This window comes from Penicillium antarcticum (genome assembly GCF_028974205.1).
Source record: "Penicillium antarcticum strain IBT 31339 chromosome Unknown utg000002l_segment0_segment0, whole genome shotgun sequence".
Classification (NCBI taxonomy): Eukaryota; Fungi; Ascomycota; class Eurotiomycetes; order Eurotiales; family Aspergillaceae; genus Penicillium; species Penicillium antarcticum.
The window spans coordinates 2,695,656-2,718,036 of NW_026695300.1; the positions used below are offsets into that span (position 1 = coordinate 2,695,656).

Genomic DNA, 22,381 nt, shown 5'->3' on the forward strand with positions numbered 1-22,381 from the left:
AAATGCATACTGCATGACACAAATATGATCACAGAATATTGAGGTCTCAGCGGCAAAGGCGGCCGTGTTACCCCCGAAATGCAGAAAGTGACTGGTCCCTTTCCATGCATATCGGTTTCACAAAAGTACTGAAGTAGCTGGGGAGATAGAGCTTTGGGGTCTTAGTCTACGGATGTAAACACCGGGTGGATATCTATTGCGATAAAACCCACCAAAGAGAGAAAGAGCCCGCCCAAAGCTAACAGGGACAGGAGCAACAAATAGCTAAATCGAGGGATCTAAACACCCTATAGCAGTGCGAAGCACCAAAGCCACGCCCCACGTAGATTTGATCGGCTGACATCACCTCGCCTCATATTTGTATGTTACTCGTAAATTTGTCCCAAAAGTAGACGCATAAATTCTCAACTCAATTGTTCAAGCACGGCCTCCATGTATTGGCCCTGCTTTCACCGCAATTGTCACATTCCCAAGCTCCTTGGACCGCCTCCGGGGATAAAAAGAAAAAAAAAAAGAAATCCAGGAAGCTCCGATGACCTGCTTTCTTTTTTAAAAGTTCCCATCCCCTGGATTTGCTCTCCCTAGCGTCCAGAACACCCTTCTTCTCCATATTTCTTCTCCATATCTCCCTCCCATTGCATCTACCCAAAAGCTCGCCAACGACAAGACTCACAGCTCAGTATACCTGAAGCTGAGCTCTTCATAATGTTCAAACCAACAGTCACTCGCAATGCTTTCAAGGCTCTAAACACAGCTCGCGCAGCTGCAGCTTTCACTCGACCCTTGTCTTATACACCTGCTCTCCACAAGAAAAGCAATGACCCCTCAAAGGACCCTATTGAAGCTGCTACGACTAGAGCTCCCGAAGGTGCATCCGGTGAGCATGAGGGTCAGTTCGCTCGTACCGATGAGAGCGTCCATATCGAATATCCTCCCGATAGCGAGATGCCCGCACAGCCCGTTGTCCAGGGCCGTGGAGGTATGCACTTTAAGCGTACCCTAGCTCAATTCTCGTTGGAGAAGAAGGTTAGCATGGTGACTGGTGGTGCGCGTGGTTTGGGTCTTGTTATGGGACAGGGTCTGGTTGCATCGGGTTCTGATTTGGCTATTGTTGATCTGAACAGTATGTTTCGTGTTTTGATCTCATACCTCGGTCCATCGACCGTGAAGTGGTGCTCATGCTGACTTTAATACAGAGGACGAAGCTGTGACAGCTGCCCAGTCGCTGATTGACCAATTCAGAAAAGAAAACCCCGGTATCGAGGACACAGAGTACGTACATCCCAATTTTCATCCTATGCATCTCCGCAGAGTTCATCACTCTCAACCCCAACACAATATCTAACATATATCATGAAATAGCATGCCCACCGTCACAGCCCACTACGCGGACGTCGCAAACCCAGATTCAGTAAATGCCGCCCTAACCGAAGTCCTATCAAAGCACGGCCAAATCGACAACCTAGTCACCTCAGCCGGTTTCACAGAGAACTTCGACGCAATCAGCTACCCCTTCGACCGTATGCAGAAGCTATGGGGCGTCAACGTAGACGGAACCTACCTCTTCGCGATCGGCGTCGCCAAACACCTCATGGAACGCAAGGCCCCCGGCAGCATCGTCATGATTGGCTCCATGTCCGGCGCTATCGTCAACGTGCCCCAGCCACAGGCTCCATATAACGCGGCCAAGGCTGCTGTGCGCCATCTTGCTGCTTCGCTGGCTGTTGAGTGGGCTGGTCATGATATTCGTGTTAACTGTATTAGTCCTGGATACATGTTGACTGCGCTGTGAGTTATGATCCGACTGAGGCCATCCGGTTGCCGTTGGAATATCTTTGCTAACCATTTGCTCTTTTTTCTGCAGTACCCGCAAAATCCTCGACGAAAATCCCCAACTCCGCGATCAATGGACCTCTCTTATCCCTGCTGGAAAAATGGGTACCCCCGAGGATTTGATGGGCGCCGTTACCTTTTTGCTTAGCGATGCTTCTAAGTACATTACTGGTGCGGAGCTCCGGGTTGATGGAGGGTACACTGTCACCTAAGATCTCTACAAAGCCAAACCCATGGTATCTTTTATGTTTCTAGCTTTGTGGTTTCAACGTTGCATAATGTACGGATTTTCTTAAGGATGCGATAGACCGGTTCACTATGTTTTCGAGGTATGAATATCTTTATGCGCTAAAAACTAGTCTTTAAAATTGGATTTCTAGCATTTTCATCATATCAGGAGTTGAGTTATATAGTACTGAGAAAGTCATATCTAGCTTCAAACATATCAGACAACTAAAGCCAGATACTCCGTGATCAACCCAGGTATGTGGAGAGTCAACAGAACCCACTTATCTCTCCACAAAAGTTAAACCCAGACCCGATCTACAGTAGACCCGCACCCCTAGATCTGGATCTGGACCTAGATCTGGTCTTGGACCTGGACCCTGTACTCCTTGAACATGAGAAACCCTCAACACAGCTAACCCCCTACCTCAAAAGCTTTCGAGAAAAAAGTAACGTAGATCATACACCCCCTTGCGGAATGTCTGCGGTACATCTGTAGATCGCTGTACATGTACTCCATACATGGACATGGATATGTACCAGACCGTCGTTTGCATTCCGTTCCATCGGATGAGCTTAGCTCTGGGAAATTCCCGGGGTCGGGTTCCGATTCCCCGGTGCCGGGCCAGGTACAAGGGAGGATGGGGTGGAATGTGCAGGGTTAACCTTGGTGATTGGGTTGGTTGGGCTTGCGTGGCTTCAGTGGTACTGTGGATAGGGACTGGACGTCAGTCGCTTGGGATATAACAGGGGTAATTTGATGAGGCTTGTGAAGCTGGGCATGCGCTCTTGGGCTGCCCTGATCCACCGGTGGTCTGTTGCCACTTGCTTAATGTGGACACCTCGTGATCTAGGCATTTAACTTGTTGAAGCCTCATCTCAACCACGGTACCTCAACGGTCAAAGATCTATATCTTTAAAGTGATCGCGGCATCAGTGGGTTCTTGTTCAGCTCCTGTTGTGGGATTTCAAGGATCGTAGACTGGGTATGCTGTGTTGGTGACTACACCTGAACATCTTTGCTGACCAAGTATCATTGTAGTTATATGATGAGAGCCTCTAGGCAGATTGTTATTTGTTAGACTACATGCTGGTAATATCTCATTGGCTCAAAAAAAAAAATGGAATGATGCAGCGTATTCGTATTGCTCAGTTGTTTATTGCAGCAAAGCAATGGTATTCTCTTTCATGATTAAAATGGTAGTCAGAGGATAAATCAAGCCCGATATTGCTGCATCATATTATAACAGGACAGGAAGTTGAGAATGCTTGGGGGTCAAGAGTGCCAGTAGTGGATATATCCCCCTCCAATGTAGTAGTAAAAGACGGCTTTATCAACCGAGATATATTTCCGTTGAACTTACACGTACCCATAAAAATAAACCTGCCATCAACCATGAAAAAGCAACCTGACTGCTTTCTACAAAACTAACTTAAGTTCAATGTGTAGCTATAGAGTCAGCACAGACGTCATCAAGATCCCCCACCCATACCATCAGCCACGAGCCAGGAAAACAAAATTGACAAACGAGTCACAAGTGGAAACGACCTAATTTACTTCAATACCATAGGAATTGAATACTTCCGTGAATACCGAATACCGAAAAACGGAAACCGAAACACGAAACGACAGACCATACCGGAACAGGACGGTCTAGAATAACCGTAATGAATATTGTCAAATACATCAAAGATAGACTGCAAGGTTTAAAGGCGTAAGGTGCATGTACATATATATATGCAGGCGTAGGATTGGGTCGATGGGCTGGGTATTGTGCATGAATTGCTTGTGGAAAGAGCTCGGAGCTACGGTAGTGTGACACGCGATATTGGGCATTGGAGCACCATTTGACAAATTAAAGAATCAATGCTATCATAATATAACTTGGAGATAGCACTTTGAAAGATATCCATGCCATTGGGTTCATGGTGAAACAAGTACACAAGTTGGTGAGAAAAAAGTGCTGGATCACATGCGGCTTGGCACATGCAGAAATAACATTTCGGCCCAACTTTTGCTTCATTGGAGACCCGAAACGGCAACAAAAACAATGCACGCTAGGGAAAAGGACAGAGTGGCGACATAGACACAGATTACTGCATGCAGTATGAACTAGATACAAGGGAATGGCAGTCTATTCCGAGAATTACAGAGGAACCGATTCACATTTTCACCAGCACACAACAAAGGGCGATTGCATACATCATTGACATTGGAAGGCATCGTCATACAAAGGAAATTAAATCACACAATTTAAGAAATAAGACACTATTCATCATAATCCACAAGGGAAAATTTACAGGCGGGAGCCGTGGATGACCTTGTAGTCGACGACGAGCTCACGGCCACCGTCGTTGATGACGAGGGCACGGACGGAGCCACGGCCGTCAGCAAAGGCATCGCTGATGCGCTTGAAGAGACTGCCCTGGGTGATGACATCGAGGCCTTGCTTGACATCGCCGGACTCGGTCATGGCGACGAGGCGGTTGTCATCACGGAGGTCCAGGATGCGGTAAGTCTTGAAGACGGGGCCGAGCATAGTCTGGACGACCACGGAGGGAGAGGGGTTGGCGACGAAGCTGGACTCCTCCTGCAACTTGCGGGTGAAGAGGTCGACACCAAGGTAGCGGTGCTGGCCGGTCTGGGGGGAGACCGAGATGCGGATGACCTGGCAGGGGCGACCCTGGAGGATCAGGATGTCGCCGATACGGATGAAGTGGCAAGGGATGGGGACGGTCTCGCCGGTGGTGCCGCGGTTGCGGGGCTCAACAATACGGACAGCAGCCTGGGGGGCAGGTTCTTCGCCAGCGTAAGTTTCCTCGCGCTCATGGTGGTGGTGATGGGGGTGCAGGATGTGATCCGCAGCGCGCTGAACGCCGCGGCGGAAGGAGTGGTACTGACCCTCGTCGTCGTAGTAACCCATCTTGGAGGCTGGGGTGGTCTTAACGGTGGACTTAGTGACCTTGACTTCGGTGGGAGCCGAAGACTGAGAGTAACGGGATCGGGAGGGTTGGGCCTCGCGAGTGTGGTAGTCGTGGGATTGGTAGTCCTGGGACTGGTAGTCTTCTATCTGGGACTGGCGGGGCCGGTCGTAGACAGCAGTGGGCAAACCGTAGGCGGAGCCTTCACGTTGAGAGTAGGAGCCGACGGGGAGGGATTCGTACACAGGGGCACGATCAGCAGCGAAGCTTCGACGAATGTCACGCTCAGTGAGGTCGAGTTGGTTCTCCTTGACCTGGTCGTAGACTTGGGTACGGTCCTGGTAATAGGACTGTTGATAGTTGGGGTAGCTGTAAGAAGGGAAGAGATGTCAGCCCATGCTCCACGGGTACCAGAAACATAATAAACAAAACAGCCAGTCACCGCTAATTCAAGTGGATCCCGGTTTTAGTGACACGTAATTTTAGTCTGGGACTAAATACGTATTGCCTCTATACCTGAAAAGGAGATCTCACAACAAATAGTGACTCCACTAGCTGAGCTGTGGAGCTGTGGCGCTCCCCAGCCCAACCAAAACAGGCCGAAAACAGAGAACTGTAAAAACAGTAATAACACTGAAATAAACAAAAACACGTACCTGGTGCGGGAGATCTCAAGCGGGGCTTGGAACTCTTGAGTTTGCTGATAGTAGTCCTGACGAGGGGCTTGGGCGCGGTCTTCGTACTGAACACGCTCTTGGTACTGAGGACGTTCCTGGTATTGAGAACGCTCTTGGAACTGAGACTGTTCTTGGAACTGAGACTGTTCTTGGAACTGAGGGTGCTCTTCCTGGAACTGAGGAGGACGCTGGAATTGAGGCTGAGGGCGCTCTTCCTTGATCACGAACTCTTCCTTTCCTTGAACACGAGGGCCGGGAAGGGGAGCAGAACCCTGAGTATCTTCCCGTTCGACGTGCGAAGGACGATCGAAATTGACTTCTCCCTCTACTCTCGTCTGAGTAGTTTCAGAGACAGCGTCACTCCGGTACGACGACGGGAAGACACTGAAGGGGATGGGAACGCGGGCGTCAAAGTCCAGATTGCCGGACTGAAGGTCTTTTCTCGAATGCCTTTCGAACTGTCGTGAAACAACTCGAAAGACTAGACAAGAAAAGACTTAAGGGGGAAGTCTTTCTCGAAGGATGAGAAGTAAAGAAGAGAGATCTTCTTTGATAAGATGATTGGAATGGAGGGGAATAAGCTTAAGCTTGGAATGTAGGAATGGAAAGGGAAGAAGGAAAGGAAAGGCGCAGCTGGCGAATGCAACGATTATTTATGCCTGGGGATTGTTTACGCCGCCTTGCCGGTTTAGGTTTCTGCTGATCACCGAGGTTCACTTTCTCTCCTTGATATGTTTAATGAAACTGAGTACTCTACACTACAGAGCATAGACTGCCTTCAATTGGCATTCCAGTCTTTTGAATCACTTTCCTGATCGTTTCCAGTACCACTCTCTATGCAATACGGAGCTCAATACACACCGTCAGAACCCCGTTCACATGGGGGGGGGGGGGGGGGGCTGGCCAGCGCGTATCATCACCAATTGCCATAGCAACCTCCGGGACGAATCGGACACTGGGTCCCCCGTGGCGCCGATCGTGTTTGGCTCCATCATATCGGCACAATGAGACACGGGGTTCAGCGGTTCTTGTGGTGCGGAGATAGATAGTGTCCCTCGGCCTGGGGGACTGTATTTATTATGCGATTTGCGGTCTGCGACTTGCAGTTTTCTGCTCTGAAAATTGCGATCGACTCGTTTGGTTGCCATTGGCTCCATACCCGAAACACACTGGCCAACGCAATTGCCATGCAATACACTGTCGATACATGCAGTTCGCTCCAATGGAAAGTGATTCATCAAGATCCTCCCCCGAGACCTGAGACCCTCTTTTGGGTCCCCAGCCACTCGTCCCCAGCCCAACCACCTGCTGGAGTCGGCGCCAGCGCATGCAGTCTGTGTCTAGACCCTCTTACCGCAACGAGGCTGGGAGCTGCGATGGCGTGGGATTGGTCATCGCCGTGTATTATTCGTACTTTGCGATGTGAGAAGCTCCGTCTTGTGTGATCGCTGTGAGGAGAGCTCATTACGGCGATCCCGAGTCGCCAGCCTCGACGGTATCTCAATATTGCCGTTGGATTCATTGCACTCCAGTGGCTTTATTCACACTTTGCTTGTGAATTGATGTGCCCAATGTGGGCTCCTCGTCATGCTAATACATTGCTCCATCGCTGACGCACTATTGTACAGAGATGTATGCATAATGTGACTTGGAGCTCTTCGACAGCCGCGGGATCTGAAACGCTGACTTATCAGCGATTAAACAAAACCGGTGAAGGGCCAATACCTTATACCGAGACCGAGAAGGGTTCCCCCTGCCAGCCCCTGGTCAATGACCGTCACTTACCATGGTCCTCCAGGTCAATCGGAGGTGACGAGTTGCTTGGCAGAGCAATAATCCCAATGTTAACTCCGAGTCTTCTAGGAAGCATGGGCCAGTTTTAGACTTGCAGTATCCACACATAACATATAATACTAGGCATCGGCTTTGATGAACAAAAGAGCAGTGATATTGTTCCCACTAGGAAAGAAAAAATTCATACAGAAAAGACAAACTGCCATATATAGGCCCTGACTTTTCCAAAACACCAGACCTGCGCCCCGAACACAAAAACAGCACTTAAAAGCGAGAAGTCTTGAGAAGAATGACCATACCGAATAGCGCGTCATACCAAATGGAAACCCAGATAAACAGAATAGAATAGAGCACACATAAATGACCGAGTCACCAAGCAAGAACAAGCAAGATGATCCAGTCTATCCTCGATATCCAATATAAAGATGACGCCGGACCAGTATGGAATGATATGATATAAGAACGAGATGATCGCACAATCTCCTAACAAAAAAGAGCAGAGAAGAAAAGCAACAACTGAAAGCGAGTTCTATTGTACATCAGTGGCCATTGAAAAGAAAAGTAAAACAGAATCGAATTGGATTGAGGGGGGGTATCGTGATGCGACGCAGGGTAGCGGGACAAGCTCAATGAATGAGAGTGGGACGAGGGAAACCACAAGCGGTGAGGAGCAAGTGGAACAGCATGGACAGACTACCGTTCCCCGAACTTGCCGTACTCCCGTTGCCATTTCAGCAGATGGCGCGTGAGAACATCCATCATTTCGACGCTGCTGAGTTCCTTGAAATCTTTGTCGTGCGTCGACGTATCGCCGTAGCCGCCGTCAGTTGTTGCAGGCGCGGACTCGCCGCCATCACTGCGGCCCGAGGGCATCGCGCTGTCGATTTGGTCGACCATGCTCTTTAGCAGAAGGCCTTGAGCGCGGTCGCCGTTGCTAGTCGGCGTGGAGGAGTGCTCGCTGGCAACGGCCATTTCAACCTGCATGCGCGAAATGAATTCAAGGATGGCGGCCACGCGGCGCTTCATCTCGTTCATTGTTGTTCGCTGCGGGTGCATGTGTCGTGGCTTGCTTGGTCGTCCAGACTCTCCACCGTTGAGGTGTGTGCCATTCATCCCCGCGTATCCAACTCGCGGTGAGTCACCACCAATCTCATGTGACTGACCGCGGCGAGGTGAGTTGGCCATGTATCCCTGATCCACTCCATTCCCGTTTGTGTCTCGGTCCTTGGTATATTGGTTTCGTCCGACACGGCCACGGCGCGCTGGGGGACGACCGGACTTGCGGGTCGACGGGCGAGCAGGGGTTGGCTCTTGAGGAGTGGGGGTATTGGGACTTGCTTGGGTCGCTTCGGGTTCGACTGGCGCGGTCTTCGTAGGAGATCCGGGTTCATGTTCGGATTCTGTAATAGTTATGAGTAAGGATCAATTGCGAGCTTGGAACTGTGTGACTGACCTTCTCCTTTGCGCCGGTTGGGTCTTTCTTTCCGGCGATTAGCTGCCTCGGCAGCTTCCGCTTCGCCCTCATCGGTATCTTTGGTTGGCTCCTTATCCAGCTGGCCTCGGGAGGTGGCCCTCTGCCTTCGAGTTCCGTTGATTGCAGATTTCTGCTTCTGCTCATCATCGGACGGTGGGTGGGAGGCGGTGTGTTTGGATGCAGCTGTTGGTGATGGAGAGGCAGTTCGTGGACGCTTTGATCCTTCTCTGTTCCTGAGTATATGTCAGTGAACCGTTCAATGCTGTTGAGGCTGAGTATACATACGTCACACTGTCACTCCGACTTCGTTTAGTCCGACGCGTGATTGTCTCATCCGGATTGCTCTTGGAGTCTTCCTTGCTTTCCTCAATTGCACGTCGGATCAGTTCTTCTTCGTCGTATGCAGCATCTCGACTGTTCATCGTCGAGCGCCGCTTGGGGTTGGAAGCGCCTTCACTGTTCCGCGACTTTGGATCTTTCGAGCGTCGAGAGGTCTCTCTAGACGAAGCCCGAGAGGATGGGGCGGGAGAGGACGCCTGCACTGGGGCTGGTGTAGGTGCTTGTACCGGTGCGGGTGCGGGTGCGGCTGAGGGTGCTGGTGCTGGCGGTGGTGGCGGTGGTGGAGGGGGTGTTGGTGAAGACACCGGAGCGACTGGTAGGTAGGTAGAGGACCGTGATCTGAGAAGGCATCAGCATGATACTCGTGGCGATAGAGCATATAGATTGAAGGTGCAACTGCTGGAGTGATCCTGCCAAAGGCAGCCCCTCCAAGCAGCGAGGAAAACCATGGCAGCGAGACAGATAGAAGACAAAGAGAGGAAGACGATGGTATAAAGGCAAATAAACCGATTATCTTCACTTACCCATTAGATTCACCTTTGATTTTGTGCAAATCCTTTCGGCACTCCTCGCAGAAATATTCGTCAGGACTCGTCGCCTCGTCCATGATTCCCACACAACCACCATGCTGCCAAACTTTGCACAAATCGCACTGGATGAACATGCTCCCAATCTCTTCTGCCATGATATCAGATGGATCGGAGGGTATTGGGACCGACTCCAGCTTGATGGTGCCGCGACCGAGGGCCTCGCGACGAGAAGGAGGCAAGCCTGGGTAGTCTTGCTGACCACAGAGACACCTTGTAACCTCTTCTTCCTCATCATCTAGGTCATCCTCGTCTTCTTCGCCAGGTACCTCATCTTCATCGTCGTGGGCACGCTGGCGCTGCCGCGTGTGTGGGAGGTCCTTTGAGCCACTTTCAGCATCATCGGTAGACTGGGACCCGTGGCCGTTGGATTCGTGAGGGGAGGCATTTTTGTGATTCGATCGGGTGCTCCTCTCCCGAGTAGAACTGGAGGAGCTGGAGGAGTTGGTTTGTTGGATGAGGGCAGGAGAGGGCTGGGAGGTGCGAGCCCGAGAAGAGCGTCGAGGAGTCATGGCGGGGAGATGGGCTTTTTCTGAGTAAATTAGATTAAAGGAGAGCTCAAGAAGCCAAATGAGAGGAATTCAGTGAGGTAAGGTAACGATGGTTGGCGTGGTTTCTGCACAAACTCGAGCGAAGCCGTTTGCGAGGGAGCTCTTTGCGCGCGATTGAGAGCTCCTGGGGGGAGGGTCAAAACGAGCAGGACAATTGGGGAATCGTAGTAAGATCAGAGTCAAGTCACAAGGCTCGATGAAGAGCCCGACGACTACATAGTCTGAGAAGTGCGTGTGTTGGCGGGGAGGAAGAGAAGGAGAAAAGCGCCGGAACGGGACTCCAAAAGATCCCATCGCCGGTTTCCCCGCTCTCGACGCCTTTCGACGCGCGAATCTTTCACCGCGCATTCTGTTCGTGTTTCTACTTTTCTCTTCCCAATGCCTCTCAGCGGTCTTTGATCTGGGTCTACTCATTGTCTTTGTCGTTCTTTTGACTCTGGATTTGTTGTGTACAAGGCCTTTGTCCCCACTTTGGTCTGTTCCTGAATTTTGCAGGACCACAGGAACATCTGGCTAAGCTCGCAAGTCAGCAGTCGACAAAAGGCTTACTGTTCTACATAATCTTGCACACACTCCGGACTTTGGCGACATAGTGCGAGAGACTTGGAAAGGGCACAAAAAGCAGAAAATCCAAGGCGAACCGGGAAGGCTTAAGCCGTGTTATCCGACTCTGCAGTCATTCGTCTGAAACCGACCTACATATCAGACAATCTGCAACCCACTGCACTACTGATCTGCTTACTCTCCTTAAGTCCACACTCACCTTTCCACCTTAACTGACAGTTCCAGACACCTTCCCGACTCCCTCCCTCCAATCGGGCAAGGCTAACTCGACTGATATATCACTCGGAATACATCGCACTGCTTCCTCCGATCCTATCTATAATATACCTGTTCCCCCGAAATATCCTGGCGAATGGATGAGTCGCAAGAGATATGAGGTGGCCCCTCCAACAGATCAACAGACCTTCGCCAAAGTTTCAGCACATTCGATCGTCACTGAATATGGACTGCATAGCTGCGAACTGCATTGGTAATCACCCTCGGCGGGTCCCCGATATTCAGAGGCTGCCTCACGCAAGGCGTCGGGAGCATGATGTTCGCGAATGCAGGTACGGCAGGAAGGACGATCGGAGGGCATTTGTAGAGGGCAGCGAAACCGAGCAAAGGTAAGGTGTTTGCTATATATGAAAATGAAAGAAATAGGAGAATATCCAACACTCCATACAGTAGATGATTATGCGAGGGAAGTCATTGGGTCGACAGGGTTTCCTAAAAGAGGTTAGCGTATAGTGTTCCGAACTCCCGTGACTCGTCTCTTTCTCTTCACTTCCCTCGACCCCTCTTATATCTTATATGTGATGATATTTGGCTTCGGTTTCTAAGACATTTAGATTCTGTCGACTATTATTCTGCTTGGTGAGTATTCCCTCTTCGTGGACAGGTCGATATTTGGGACTGTGGACAACGCGGGGGGGGGGCTCAATCTCTCGCCAACTCTACCTGATCCTCTCCGGCTTTGCGACTTGGAAGCTTATAGTCTACAGGGTATCTAATTCAACCCCTCGATATAACCCCGACTTTGGAACTATTGGACCTCTCAAGAGAGAAACGGTGGAGGGGGATAAAAGGACAACGGGCTAGTATATCTTCTCATATGCTAGCATCGGTGGAGGGAGAGGACAACTTGCATAATGACTACCTTGAGTATGTCAAGTCCGGACTATCGGCCAGGTAGCCTAGAACCTCCTCGGGACGCCCTCACAGTTACTGACATGGGAATGAGTAGACGGGGCGTTCAACTCGGCCCCTGACACACCTTCTGCTATCTATCCCGATCGTCTGATCCGTCCCCTCCCTAAGCGGACTCTTCGTTCTCGTCTCTCGTCCGATGCCGCCGACACGATATTCTACCCGCCTACACCGCCGGCGTCTCAAATATTCTATGGTGTTTCGGAGGAAGAGGCAGTGAACGAGTCTAAAGTGTATGTGCAGCAGACTGTGGAAGGCCATGAGCTTTCTCCAGAAATCGATCATACATTGGAGACGGCCGTAGAAATTGAGAGCGGTGACGAAGATGGTCCGGTAGTCGTTCGCCGCAGTGCTGGTTTTCGTTCGTCCTCACCTTCCTCTTCACACCACGAGGGCCCTCCCAAGTCTTCAGGCCCCGACGGTTACGACGCGTTTGAAAATACAAACAACAAAAAGAAACGGAAGATCCCCACGCCGGGCAATTTGGGGCATTCTGCTTTGTCTCCAGAATTCGCCAACATGGGGTTGACGAGTTCAACCTCCGCACCTCCTCCTCCCGAAGCTCCTACTGGTACATATTATGGCACTGGAAACCCTGCATCTCCGCTGGCTGGGATATCTGGTTCAGGACGAGGTCGGTTAAGTCGGAGCACTGTTCGCACTGGCAACAGTAGGGGCCCGTTGTCGGCTAATGCTCAGAATGGTTGGATGACAGCTCGAACTCCAAGACGCGATGGCTTGATGTCGTCCCCCGGTCCAACTGGTGTGTTTCATAATTTTTTGTGTAATTACGATTTATACTAATGATTTTTAGGAGAATCACCATCAGACCAGGGAATAATTTCTACCGCTATTGCCAATGCCGCGACACTATCCTCCCCGCCTCAAGGCCCAAGCAATCTCAGCTTGCTGGACCAGGAAAACACCACCCCCACCAAGACACAGTTCACGTTCACCTGCGAGTCCGATTCTTCAAAGGGCATGGCTATGCAGCGGAAATACTCAATCCCCCATCGATCCCCGACTTCGCCTCTTGGCCCCGCGAGTCATAACGCGCGTGGTTTCTCTACACAAGGTACGCAGACCAGTCCGAGCATGGCTGCATCGATGAATGGTCCACCTGGCACACAACCACCCGCACAGGGTGCGGAGCAACACCCTGCAGGACCAAAGAAAAAGCGCTCTCCGGGTAGCATCTACGCATTGTCTGCTCGCCAGCGCAAGATCCAACAACAATACACGAATTTGCATCACCCCCCTAGTCTGGAGGACATTTGGATTTGTGAATTCTGTGAATATGAAAGCATTTTTGGCCGGCCACCTGAGGCTTTGATCCGACAATATGAGATGAAAGACCGCAAAGAGCGAAAGCGACTGGCAGAGAAAAAGCGACTTCTTGAAAAGGCCAAGATGAAGGGCCGCAAGACGAAGAAGGCGACCAAGAACGCCTCCAAGAATTCCTCTCACCCCTACCAGCAAGGATTCGACCGCGCTTCCGTGGACCACTCTTCCGCCACGGGCTCAGGTCTTCACGATGATGAATACTTAGGACATGAGTACGATGACGAACAATCTTCAATACCGGCTTCGGCCCCTGCATCCCCCACCGACCTCAAACCCCCATTACCGCCAGGCAATTATCCAAAGATAAATGCGTCAGCCCCGGGCATCAAAGGTGCTGCCGATTCAGGAGCTAGTCGGCCGGCATGACAGGCTTGGCTTTGTGACCTTTCACTGGGGTCTCCTGCATTCTGTTTTTCGCGTTTAATGTGGGCGTCTGGGTGTTTTCGGTGTATGGGCTCTTTTTTTTTCCGCATGACATTCCACTCTCAAGCATACTGGACCGGCGAGCAAATCATTGGAGAGAGTTTCATGATGGTATCCTGTGTAATTGTAATGTCCGCATCAGCGATATGCATATTTCCAATGAGATCTGAGATGATTCAATGTTTATTCTACTGTAGAATAGTAAACTGTGTTATAGTTCAGTCATTAAAATAGCACAAATGATTTGATTGGATCTCGAGCTTCGTTGAACCGCCACGCTGAAACGACGTCCAACATGAGTTCGCGCGCGCCAGCTGAAGCTGCCCCACATCTGCAGCCCTGCAGAAACCAATTTTGCTCAGGATCTTCCGCAGGCTATCTTGATCTGAATGTTTCATCTTCTCACGCCGAGACGAATGTCTGTGGATGAAAGTGACAGATGCCGAACTGACACAGTGGAGATCCCCCAAACGCGCGCTCCACGAAGCAGCGTTTCATCTCATCTAGGGCTGCAGATGTCGATGCTGGAAATAGAATTTGAGCCTTGTGTACTGTGAGTCCTGACGAGTCCTGCCAAGCGGGAGCACAATGGCTGCCTATAAAGAACACAGCTTTGGACGACAAGGGCATGAAACTAGACTTGTCTTTCTTTCTATTCCCATCCTATTCTTTCATTGTTTCCTTTCTTGTGTTCTTCGACTTATTCTACTGATATAGTCATTCCAACGTCGGACCTTCTCCTTTGTCCTTGCTATTCGTTCTTGACAATAGTTCCTTCTCCCTCTTATTCGGCATCTGGCCTGCCATATCTACGTCTATCTCTTTCTCTTTTCTTCTCGACACACAACACACAGTCTTCGACATAAAACTCGCGCTGTGCGCTATACGAACTTAATTGCATCGTTCATTTTTCGCCTTGCATCCTTACATCAATATCTACATTCACACCCAAACCGTTGATCGGTCCCGCCAAACCACAACCAAATCCACAATCCAATGTCCTTCATTCTAGTCAAACTCCTCAAAATCGGCGTAAACGAAGCCAAAAAGCGTCACAAAACCAAAAAAGAAGAACAAAAATTCCAAGCCGCCGCCGCAGCCGGATCCCCCCAATACCTAAACAACGAACAATACCCAATGAGCGCATACCCAGCCGGCGCCGTCCCAGGAACAACAATGCACTTTGAAAGCCCCAAGGAGCCAATGAGCAAACGCGCCAAAATGAGCTTCATGTTCGTCTCCGCATTGCGCTTCCTCCAATTCGTCTTCGGCCTCACAGTCATCGGCCTCTATGGCAAAGACGTGCACCACGACCACTCGGAGAAACACATCTGGCGCTCACAATGGGTGTACGCACTTGTTACCGGCTTCCTAGCTACAGTCACTGCGGGTATCCACCTCACCATGCCATTCCTGATGCGTCGTGTGAAGCATGCCTCTGGGCCGAATGCTAAATGGTTATTGCCGCAGTTTGCATGGGAGTTTGTTGTTACTGTGCTTTGGTTGGCACTTTTCGGGGTGTTTGGGAAGATGTATATTGGTGTTTATGCTGTTGAATCCAGTTCTGGTTCTGGGAAGAGGGATGAGGCTGTTACTTCGACTTCGACTTCCAGTCTTGGTGATGCCGATAAGATTACCCGTATGCGCCATGCTGTCTGGATTGATGTTATTAACCTTGGTTTCTGGGTCATTACTTCTTCTTGGGTTTTGATGCGTTGGTTGAAGAGTCGACGGGCTGCGGCTACTGAGGATGCTGGTGATGATGCTGAGAAGGGTGAGGGGGATAAATTTTAGGGGTTGAGTTGCCAAGGTAGATATAGATATTCATGGGGTGTGGAAACTCGCTTTGATAGTGGGTTGGAGCCACATTGGGTTGGGGGTTTGGGACATGTCTCGATGGCGCTGGGTATAGCCATGCATACTGGCTTTTGCATATTTGTTTCCTTTCTCTGAACCTTTGACTCAGGAGTCAGGGTATTTGGTACTTTTGGAAATTTCCAGGCGGCGTTTATATTATCCAATGCATCAACACTATTTTATCGGACGCGTTCTCATGCCCATAGGATTCTGTAACTGTAGCGTGGCGGATGGAGACCGTCCTGCTTTGCGCTAGTCTAGAAATTGAGCTTGAGCATGCGAGGGAAGTATAATGCTGGATAAGCTCAAGTGAGCAATTAAATTATCTTGATGAGTCTCCAGCGCCAAATTTGATCCTCCACTTTCATCACGTTGCCAGGTCCAGCGCAAATAGCGCAACATGTTCTCCTTTTCAATGGTGGCCAACCTCAATCAGAAGTAGCGATACAATTATTACCAATGTAATCAGTTCCAGCGAAATGTACTCGTCACGAACCATCCGCGTGCGAGGCACATTTGTTCGTCAACGCGTAGCGTGTTATTCTCGTAAAAAAATGAAGTGGTTAAGCTCCGAGCAATCATGATGGATATCGAGAAAATCGGGCAAACGTCACGGGAGTCAGGGCAAAAGAGACCGAATAGAATCACAATCTGATTCTTTCTACGGCATGAGTCAACAGTGAATCATCCTGCCCAACCGAAACAGTAACAATAGGAGATCCAAGATCCGAAGGACCCTTCGCACGTTCCTCGATAGAAGGCTCCTGGGGCGAAACGGCTTTCTTGAAAGGGTGCAGGACCGGAAGAGTGGTTTCGATAGCGTCGACATCAGTCCACTCGGCATCGGCCTCGCAAGTTGGAACAGCCAGGTCTGGGCCGCCGCGGGCGTCGAATGAGTTCAGGTTGAATGACGGGTTCAGGGCCTGCGTGTAACTTTCCGGGGCGAGCATGGGGTGACGCAAAGACGAACCGCGGGGGAAGGGGATACCCCCGTCGACACAGCCGGGCTTCATAGCCTGCAATAGAGCGGGATCACCTTCGAGAAACTCATCGTCGAATTGGGGGGTGTTTGGCTTGATGGGCTTTGGCTTGGGTGCGATCTCGCGCGCAATGTCGCGGACGATTTCGTCCTCCTCATCTTCGTCGCGGAAGCTCATGTGCTGCAGCTGGCCGAGCTCGATGTAGGAGTCCGGAGTGGCATTGGTTGCTCCAGCTGGCTCTGAGCGGCGGCGCAGAGGAGGAGCTGTCTTTGGGAGGGTGCTCTGTGAGGACTTGCGGCGGTTGAAGACGGGGCGGCGGCGCGGGCCGCGGCCGTTGCGGGTTGCCGCGAGGTAGGTCTTCTTCGAACCCTGTCGCGATGGACCTTCTGGAGTTGGTTCGGTCATGATGGGGGTTGGGGGATTGGAGGGGTTTCGTGTGATTTGTTCACCTGAAGGTGCGAAGATTGCCAGACGGGGTTTCTTGGGTATTTCACTCTGGCTAGGCCGCGGCTTCTTTAGTATGGAGTGAAATGAGCATGCTCCGTTTTCGCAGAGTCCCTGGCTCACGGGCTGATGCGATTGGTTAATGTGAGTGTGAAAGTGAGAGATTGGGACGAATAATGTTGGTACCTTTTTGATTACTGCAGGCTCCGATTGTTTCACTTCCACCTTTTGTCCCAGCAGGACTGGTGTCTTTTTAATGCGCAGGATGAGGCGGTCTAGGGCGTGGAGATTCAAGTTTCCTGAGAGGTGCTTGTTGCCCCAGATCCTCCAGAAAAGGTGCTCCAGGCGAGAATCGGTTTGGTCCTTGCTGGCAAGATTGGATGTGCTGTAGGCTGTTGATTACCGGGTCAGTCTATGAGTGCCTCAACATGATGGGAGCAATCTGTTACCTTGCCAAAATTTCTTGTAAACAGCGCTTTCCAGCTTCTCCTGCCGCAACCCCTCGGTAGCAGGCATAGCAGCCATAGTTACCAGACCTTGAGGGAGCGTTGGCTCCATCTTCACCTGTCGTGTCCTGTCGGTGAAATAGAAAGAGATCTGTATCGAGGAGGACTAGCGGACCAAAGTAGGTCAGGATGGGCAGTATCGACAATGTCAACAAATGTCGAGTGCTGCGTAGATAATGGTGGCGAGGCGACGTCGAGGTGTGCAGTCATCCTTTGTCTCCAACAACGTCCGTTGAAAAACGAGTGCTCTAACTGGGACCTTAGGCTAGTTCTTATTCAACCCACATCATCTCCAGGGTATGGCCTGCCCTCCCAGGCCAGTGGAGAAAAAAATGTTCACAGCTGAACGTCGAGACTTCAAGCTTTCCAAGGTTTAGGAAGCATGTGTGTCAGCATTCGCTAAGACCACATCGACACCCTCCACAAAGAGAACAGAAGGTTAAAACCAAAAGAGTGAGAACTGGAGTCAAAAGAATTTGGACCCTTGAGCGGGTAGCGGTCAAAGTGCGGAGCCCAAACCCCTTGGATCGATCTCTCAACTGTGAAGGCTTCAAATTTGCCAGAAACCGGGACGGGCCGGGATTGGACGTTTATAGTCCAGAAGTACGATCGTCACCTGGGATAACTCAATAGAAGGGAATCCCGACAACTTATGAGGATTTACGGAGTTGGAGGGGCAAAAAGAAACGCCTCCGCATCATCACCTTACATTCCCCATTGCGCGTCCCTTGCAAGCAGGGATACTCGCAGCCCTATACTAAATGTGACACACCCAATCCCACTCGGAACCAATTCGTTTTATTCGAGAAGTTCTACCGAGGTGACATTCCCCTTGATTGCGGTACCCAATGAAGGCGCAGCGTCGTGAACTATGCGGAGAAAAGCTGGGGGAGCTTTTGATTGGGTCTGGGGTTGAAGATGCTCGGATTTTCCGCAAACAACGGGATCGTCATTGAGATCCTGCTAAAACATCCTTTGAAAAGTCTTCAGTCTCTTTCTTTTTTCCTGAAAGGAAGGTATCGCGGATATGTCCTTTGTCTATAACCGGAGTCTATAACCGGACTGTTATTTTCTGACACAGCCACGATGTCGCCAAAGCAGACATATTCAGGTAGCTATAGGTATTTGATTTCCTTTGCCAAGTGGGACTTTCCTACCTTAGCTGTCGCTGCTTTTATGTTGGCGCTGAGAGCTAGGCTCACTAAGTAGATTTTAGTCTGGGCTTAAACCAATTAAGCTACTTAGACTATGCCTAAAGAAGCACTTTGCCCTACAATACTATTTCCTCTACGACGACTTTCTCATGGCCCTCAAGTTTCACCATACTCCTCTTATTTCTAGAGGTGCATAGGGTTCTCGTCTCGTTCCGCTCTCAAAAGACATGTTCTTAAGCACGATCACGCAAAACTCACAGGCATAGAGCCTTATCGATTATAGGGAAGGGAGGTGCTGGAGAAGAGTCTGAGCTTCTATCCAATTACTAAATTGCAAATCCAAATTACTCCCTTGAACTATCTAAGATAGCTTTCTCTGTTTGGTGGGGGCCAATAGGTCACCATGGCATTCCTAGTTCTGCTGGCTTACCCCGCACTTAAAACTAGTCAATTGGCTTTTGATATCGGCAAACATCACTTGGAGCTCACAGGAATTGGAGCTGGCAATACATACCCTCCCCCAAAGCATACAGAGCTGTCAGTGGTGATCGACCAGAAGTCAAGTCGTGTAAGTTAAAAAGGCCCGAGCAACTCAGTCACCGCAAACGAATTACTAGTAGTATACACACCTTACTACCCCAAACAAAGAAAGGATCTGACACCTATCACAAACATCCACTGAAGTATAATAGAAAGCCTCGAACCAACCTGTTAATTCGCTTCATTTTAATCCTGCAATATGGAAACATCATCGACAACCACAAAGGACGACCGATGCGATACACCCATAAGCAGCGTCTACGGCGGAGCCTCGGGCAGAGTAACCTCCCTGCAGCCAATAATAATCGACCCCAACAGCTGCCCCAGCGAAGGCCGCCTATTCATCATCCGCGACCCAAACACAGAACTTGTCATCGGCCTGAATGAAGGCATCCTCACTCTGGTCCCAGAGCGCAACGGCTACGTCTGTGGTATTTACTGGTTATGCGTCGAATCTGAGAACATGTGGCTCGGATTCCGCAATGCAATCTCTGGTACTTATATCGGGCATGATAACAAGAGGAAATTCATTGCGGATAAGAAGTGGCATCGCGGTCATGAGTCGTTTTGTGTTCGGCAGCATCCGGATGGAGGTCATGTTATGCTGGTGAGGTGGAGTAATGATGGGTTCTTACCTATGCGGGTGGAGGGTAGGACGGAGTTGGTGGTTAGTACTAGGAAGCATGCAGGGACGGCCTGGGAATTTATTCAGGTTGAACATTCTGTTTGATATTGACTTAGGGTTTGAAGTGATGGAAAAGTGGACCTGTGCCTTCTTTCTATCGGGCGCATGGAAGTATTCCGTTGATATGCTATGCCGTGATAAATGAAACAATCTTCGCTGTCCAGGGTTGACTTCCGCTTTTTGATTTCTTGGCCCGTCAGATTGATACATGACTATGGAGTTCGCCAGAAGCCTGGTTGGTTTCTTCTATCATCATGTTCAGGCATTTGAGGCCGCCGGAGACACGAGTCATGCCAGATACAAGTAGAAGGCCATTCCAACTTGTCATACATATCCACGTAGTCATTGACAGAAATGTACATCCAGCCAACTCCTTCCCCTCTTCTTCTGTTGTCCCATCGTGCCAGTCGGGGTCAATCCTGGACTGCCTGATGAGGAGTCCGAATTTCTGCACAGAGAACAGATGAGCACTGTCACTTTCTGCTAAGATAGGACATGGAGATATAGTGTAAATCTTGCTCGGTCACGCAGAGACCCGATAGATTCCTGATCGGTACGGTGACTGGACCCATTAGGAGATGTGGTTTGATCTGGTCAAACGAAGGTAGTTGCATAATTGATATCTGCACATGTTCGAAGTTAGCCTAACCAGCGTATTGTATGAGCACACAGGAGTTCTGAATACCGCGCTTATTTGGACTCCTGGGCTGAATATATCATGGGTTGACTATCGCGAACAGGAGGTGAGATACAACTTTACTACCCATTATATTCCTTTATATCTCCGTTCCAGGGAGCTAGCTAACACTGCAGAGAACAGGGAAGTCAACATATAACCTTCAGATAAGTCAACGAGGACCAGATATGGGATGAAACCGTGATGATATCCGTCCTCCCTCGCAAAGATCGGAGTCTTGCTCAATCGACCAGGTTACGCGGAAGAAGCCAAACGTCAACTCTTACTCCACATCAAGTATCTCGTGGGTAACTGTACCGAACTCTGGTACCATAGCTGGACATTCTCAGAAAGACCCAACTTCGCCGATGCCTTCTGGGGAAGAGAAAACGCGTGGATTACTATCCCGAATTTCTTGCGCTCCTTCAATTGGCTCCTGGCGATCATTTCAACGAGTACTTAGTCTCCACGCTTGATCAACAGGTTTCTCCTTTGAAGAAATTCCAGAATGAGAATGGATTATAGCACCCACTTATTGATGACCCTTCGTCATACTGAGAAGTCTCCGCATCGGCAGGCTTCTCATTTGGTATGCGAAAGAGCGTGAGGCTGGGTTATCTCTCAAAGGAGTATCAATAAATTGGCTTGAAGGGGGATAGAGGCTGTTATCAACAGTGTGAATGAGAGAAGCATAGTTCAAAATACTAGCTTCACTTAGCTACTACTTAGGTTCTAGATGCGTTGTAGCTTCTTATCTAACTTCTACCCCTTTCTTATTCGGGCGAGGCGTGTGCTGGGTAGGGTGTCCTTTTAACACCGCACTTTATTCAAGTCGCCCCCATCTCTCTTTCTCTCCATTTCCATAGACGTGTATTACTATTTCGCATATCATGGATGCCTTTCCAACTTCCCCTCTGGAGGTGATTGTGTCAGTCCTCGAATCTTGCTCCGACTTCGCTGCCTTGGATGGATTACTGAAAATATCTGTCTGAGCGGACTAGGTGTGCCGCAAATATTACAAGACGATTACTGAACGGATCGTGAACAATTGTCCGATTGTCTCCCAGCGACTGTAGTAGGAGTTTCGTAATTGCATGGTCCTCGAATCAGGAACATTTACTCCCTCAAGCCTACCGGAGCTTCTCGATGGCGTATAGACGACGACTGTTATACCACTTTCTCTCCCCTGCACCCACGTTTTTGGTGTTGTACAAGCTGTAAGTACTATAGCGAGTATCTATTATGCTATCTCTGTTTGTTTAACCCTTCTTCTAGATCGCCTAGCAGTAGCAGAGCCTCGGCGCGTGGAGGCCCTACTAGCGCTACTTTTGAATAGACAATGGGCAGACTGCCCGAGCCTCCAAACGAAACATTTCGAGTTAAGCGACGTGCTCTGTCATAGCTTGAAATTTATCAATGCAACGTGTGCTGTGGGCTCTGGCGACATTTCATTGCGTTCCACGCGCAGTAAATACTCGATTGTTCTGGTCCTTAGAACTCAATTCATTTACGGAACAATACTCCGAGGAGTGCTGGCAGAGCTGGGGACTTGAAGAATTGCAAACCGCCTCAGAGTACCTGAAAGCTGTTCATCCTGAAGAAAAGCCATCCACATTAT

At 50.0% G+C, this 22,381-nt stretch overlaps 7 protein-coding genes across 7 annotated transcripts; 4 read left to right on the forward strand and 3 right to left on the reverse strand.

Moving 5' to 3' along the window:
- Nucleotides 1-705: 705 nt before the first annotated feature.
- Nucleotides 706-2,045, forward strand: N7508_001994 (uncharacterized protein; the record flags this gene model as incomplete). The annotated part of the gene is made up of 4 exons (XM_058460060.1): nt 706-1,123; nt 1,197-1,272; nt 1,363-1,788; nt 1,865-2,045. 4 exons carry the CDS (start codon nt 706-708, stop codon nt 2,043-2,045), a joined length of 1,101 nt encoding a protein of 366 aa, XP_058323592.1.
- A 2,310-nt stretch (nt 2,046-4,355) lies between these two features.
- Nucleotides 4,356-6,587, reverse strand: hexA (putative Woronin body protein HexA; the record flags this gene model as incomplete). Its single annotated transcript, XM_058460061.1, has 3 exons — nt 4,356-5,349; nt 5,637-6,115; nt 6,519-6,587. 3 exons carry the CDS (start codon nt 6,585-6,587, stop codon nt 4,356-4,358), a joined length of 1,542 nt encoding a protein of 513 aa, XP_058323593.1.
- A 1,557-nt stretch (nt 6,588-8,144) lies between these two features.
- Nucleotides 8,145-10,363, reverse strand: N7508_001996 (uncharacterized protein; the record flags this gene model as incomplete). Its single annotated transcript, XM_058460062.1, has 4 exons — nt 8,145-8,851; nt 8,905-9,158; nt 9,211-9,603; nt 9,789-10,363. 4 exons carry the CDS (start codon nt 10,361-10,363, stop codon nt 8,145-8,147), a joined length of 1,929 nt encoding a protein of 642 aa, XP_058323594.1.
- Nucleotides 10,364-12,096: 1,733 nt separating this feature from the next.
- Nucleotides 12,097-13,864, forward strand: N7508_001997 (uncharacterized protein; the record flags this gene model as incomplete). The annotated part of the gene is made up of 3 exons (XM_058460063.1): nt 12,097-12,109; nt 12,192-12,917; nt 12,969-13,864. The coding sequence occupies 3 exons, from the start codon at nt 12,097-12,099 to the stop codon at nt 13,862-13,864; spliced, it is 1,635 nt and encodes a 544-aa protein (XP_058323595.1).
- A 1,053-nt stretch (nt 13,865-14,917) lies between these two features.
- On the forward strand, nt 14,918-15,715 carry N7508_001998 (MARVEL domain-containing protein; the record flags this gene model as incomplete). The annotated part of the gene is made up of 1 exon (XM_058460064.1): nt 14,918-15,715. The coding sequence occupies one exon, from the start codon at nt 14,918-14,920 to the stop codon at nt 15,713-15,715; it is 798 nt and encodes a 265-aa protein (XP_058323596.1).
- A 707-nt stretch (nt 15,716-16,422) lies between these two features.
- N7508_001999 (uncharacterized protein) lies at nt 16,423-17,760 on the reverse strand (the record flags this gene model as incomplete). The annotated part of the gene is made up of 2 exons (XM_058460065.1): nt 16,423-17,594; nt 17,652-17,760. The coding sequence occupies 2 exons, from the start codon at nt 17,758-17,760 to the stop codon at nt 16,423-16,425; spliced, it is 1,281 nt and encodes a 426-aa protein (XP_058323597.1).
- A 1,841-nt stretch (nt 17,761-19,601) lies between these two features.
- Nucleotides 19,602-20,132, forward strand: N7508_002000 (uncharacterized protein; the record flags this gene model as incomplete). Its single annotated transcript, XM_058460066.1, has 1 exon — nt 19,602-20,132. One exon carries the CDS (start codon nt 19,602-19,604, stop codon nt 20,130-20,132), a length of 531 nt encoding a protein of 176 aa, XP_058323598.1.
- Nucleotides 20,133-22,381: the final 2,249 nt, after the last annotated feature.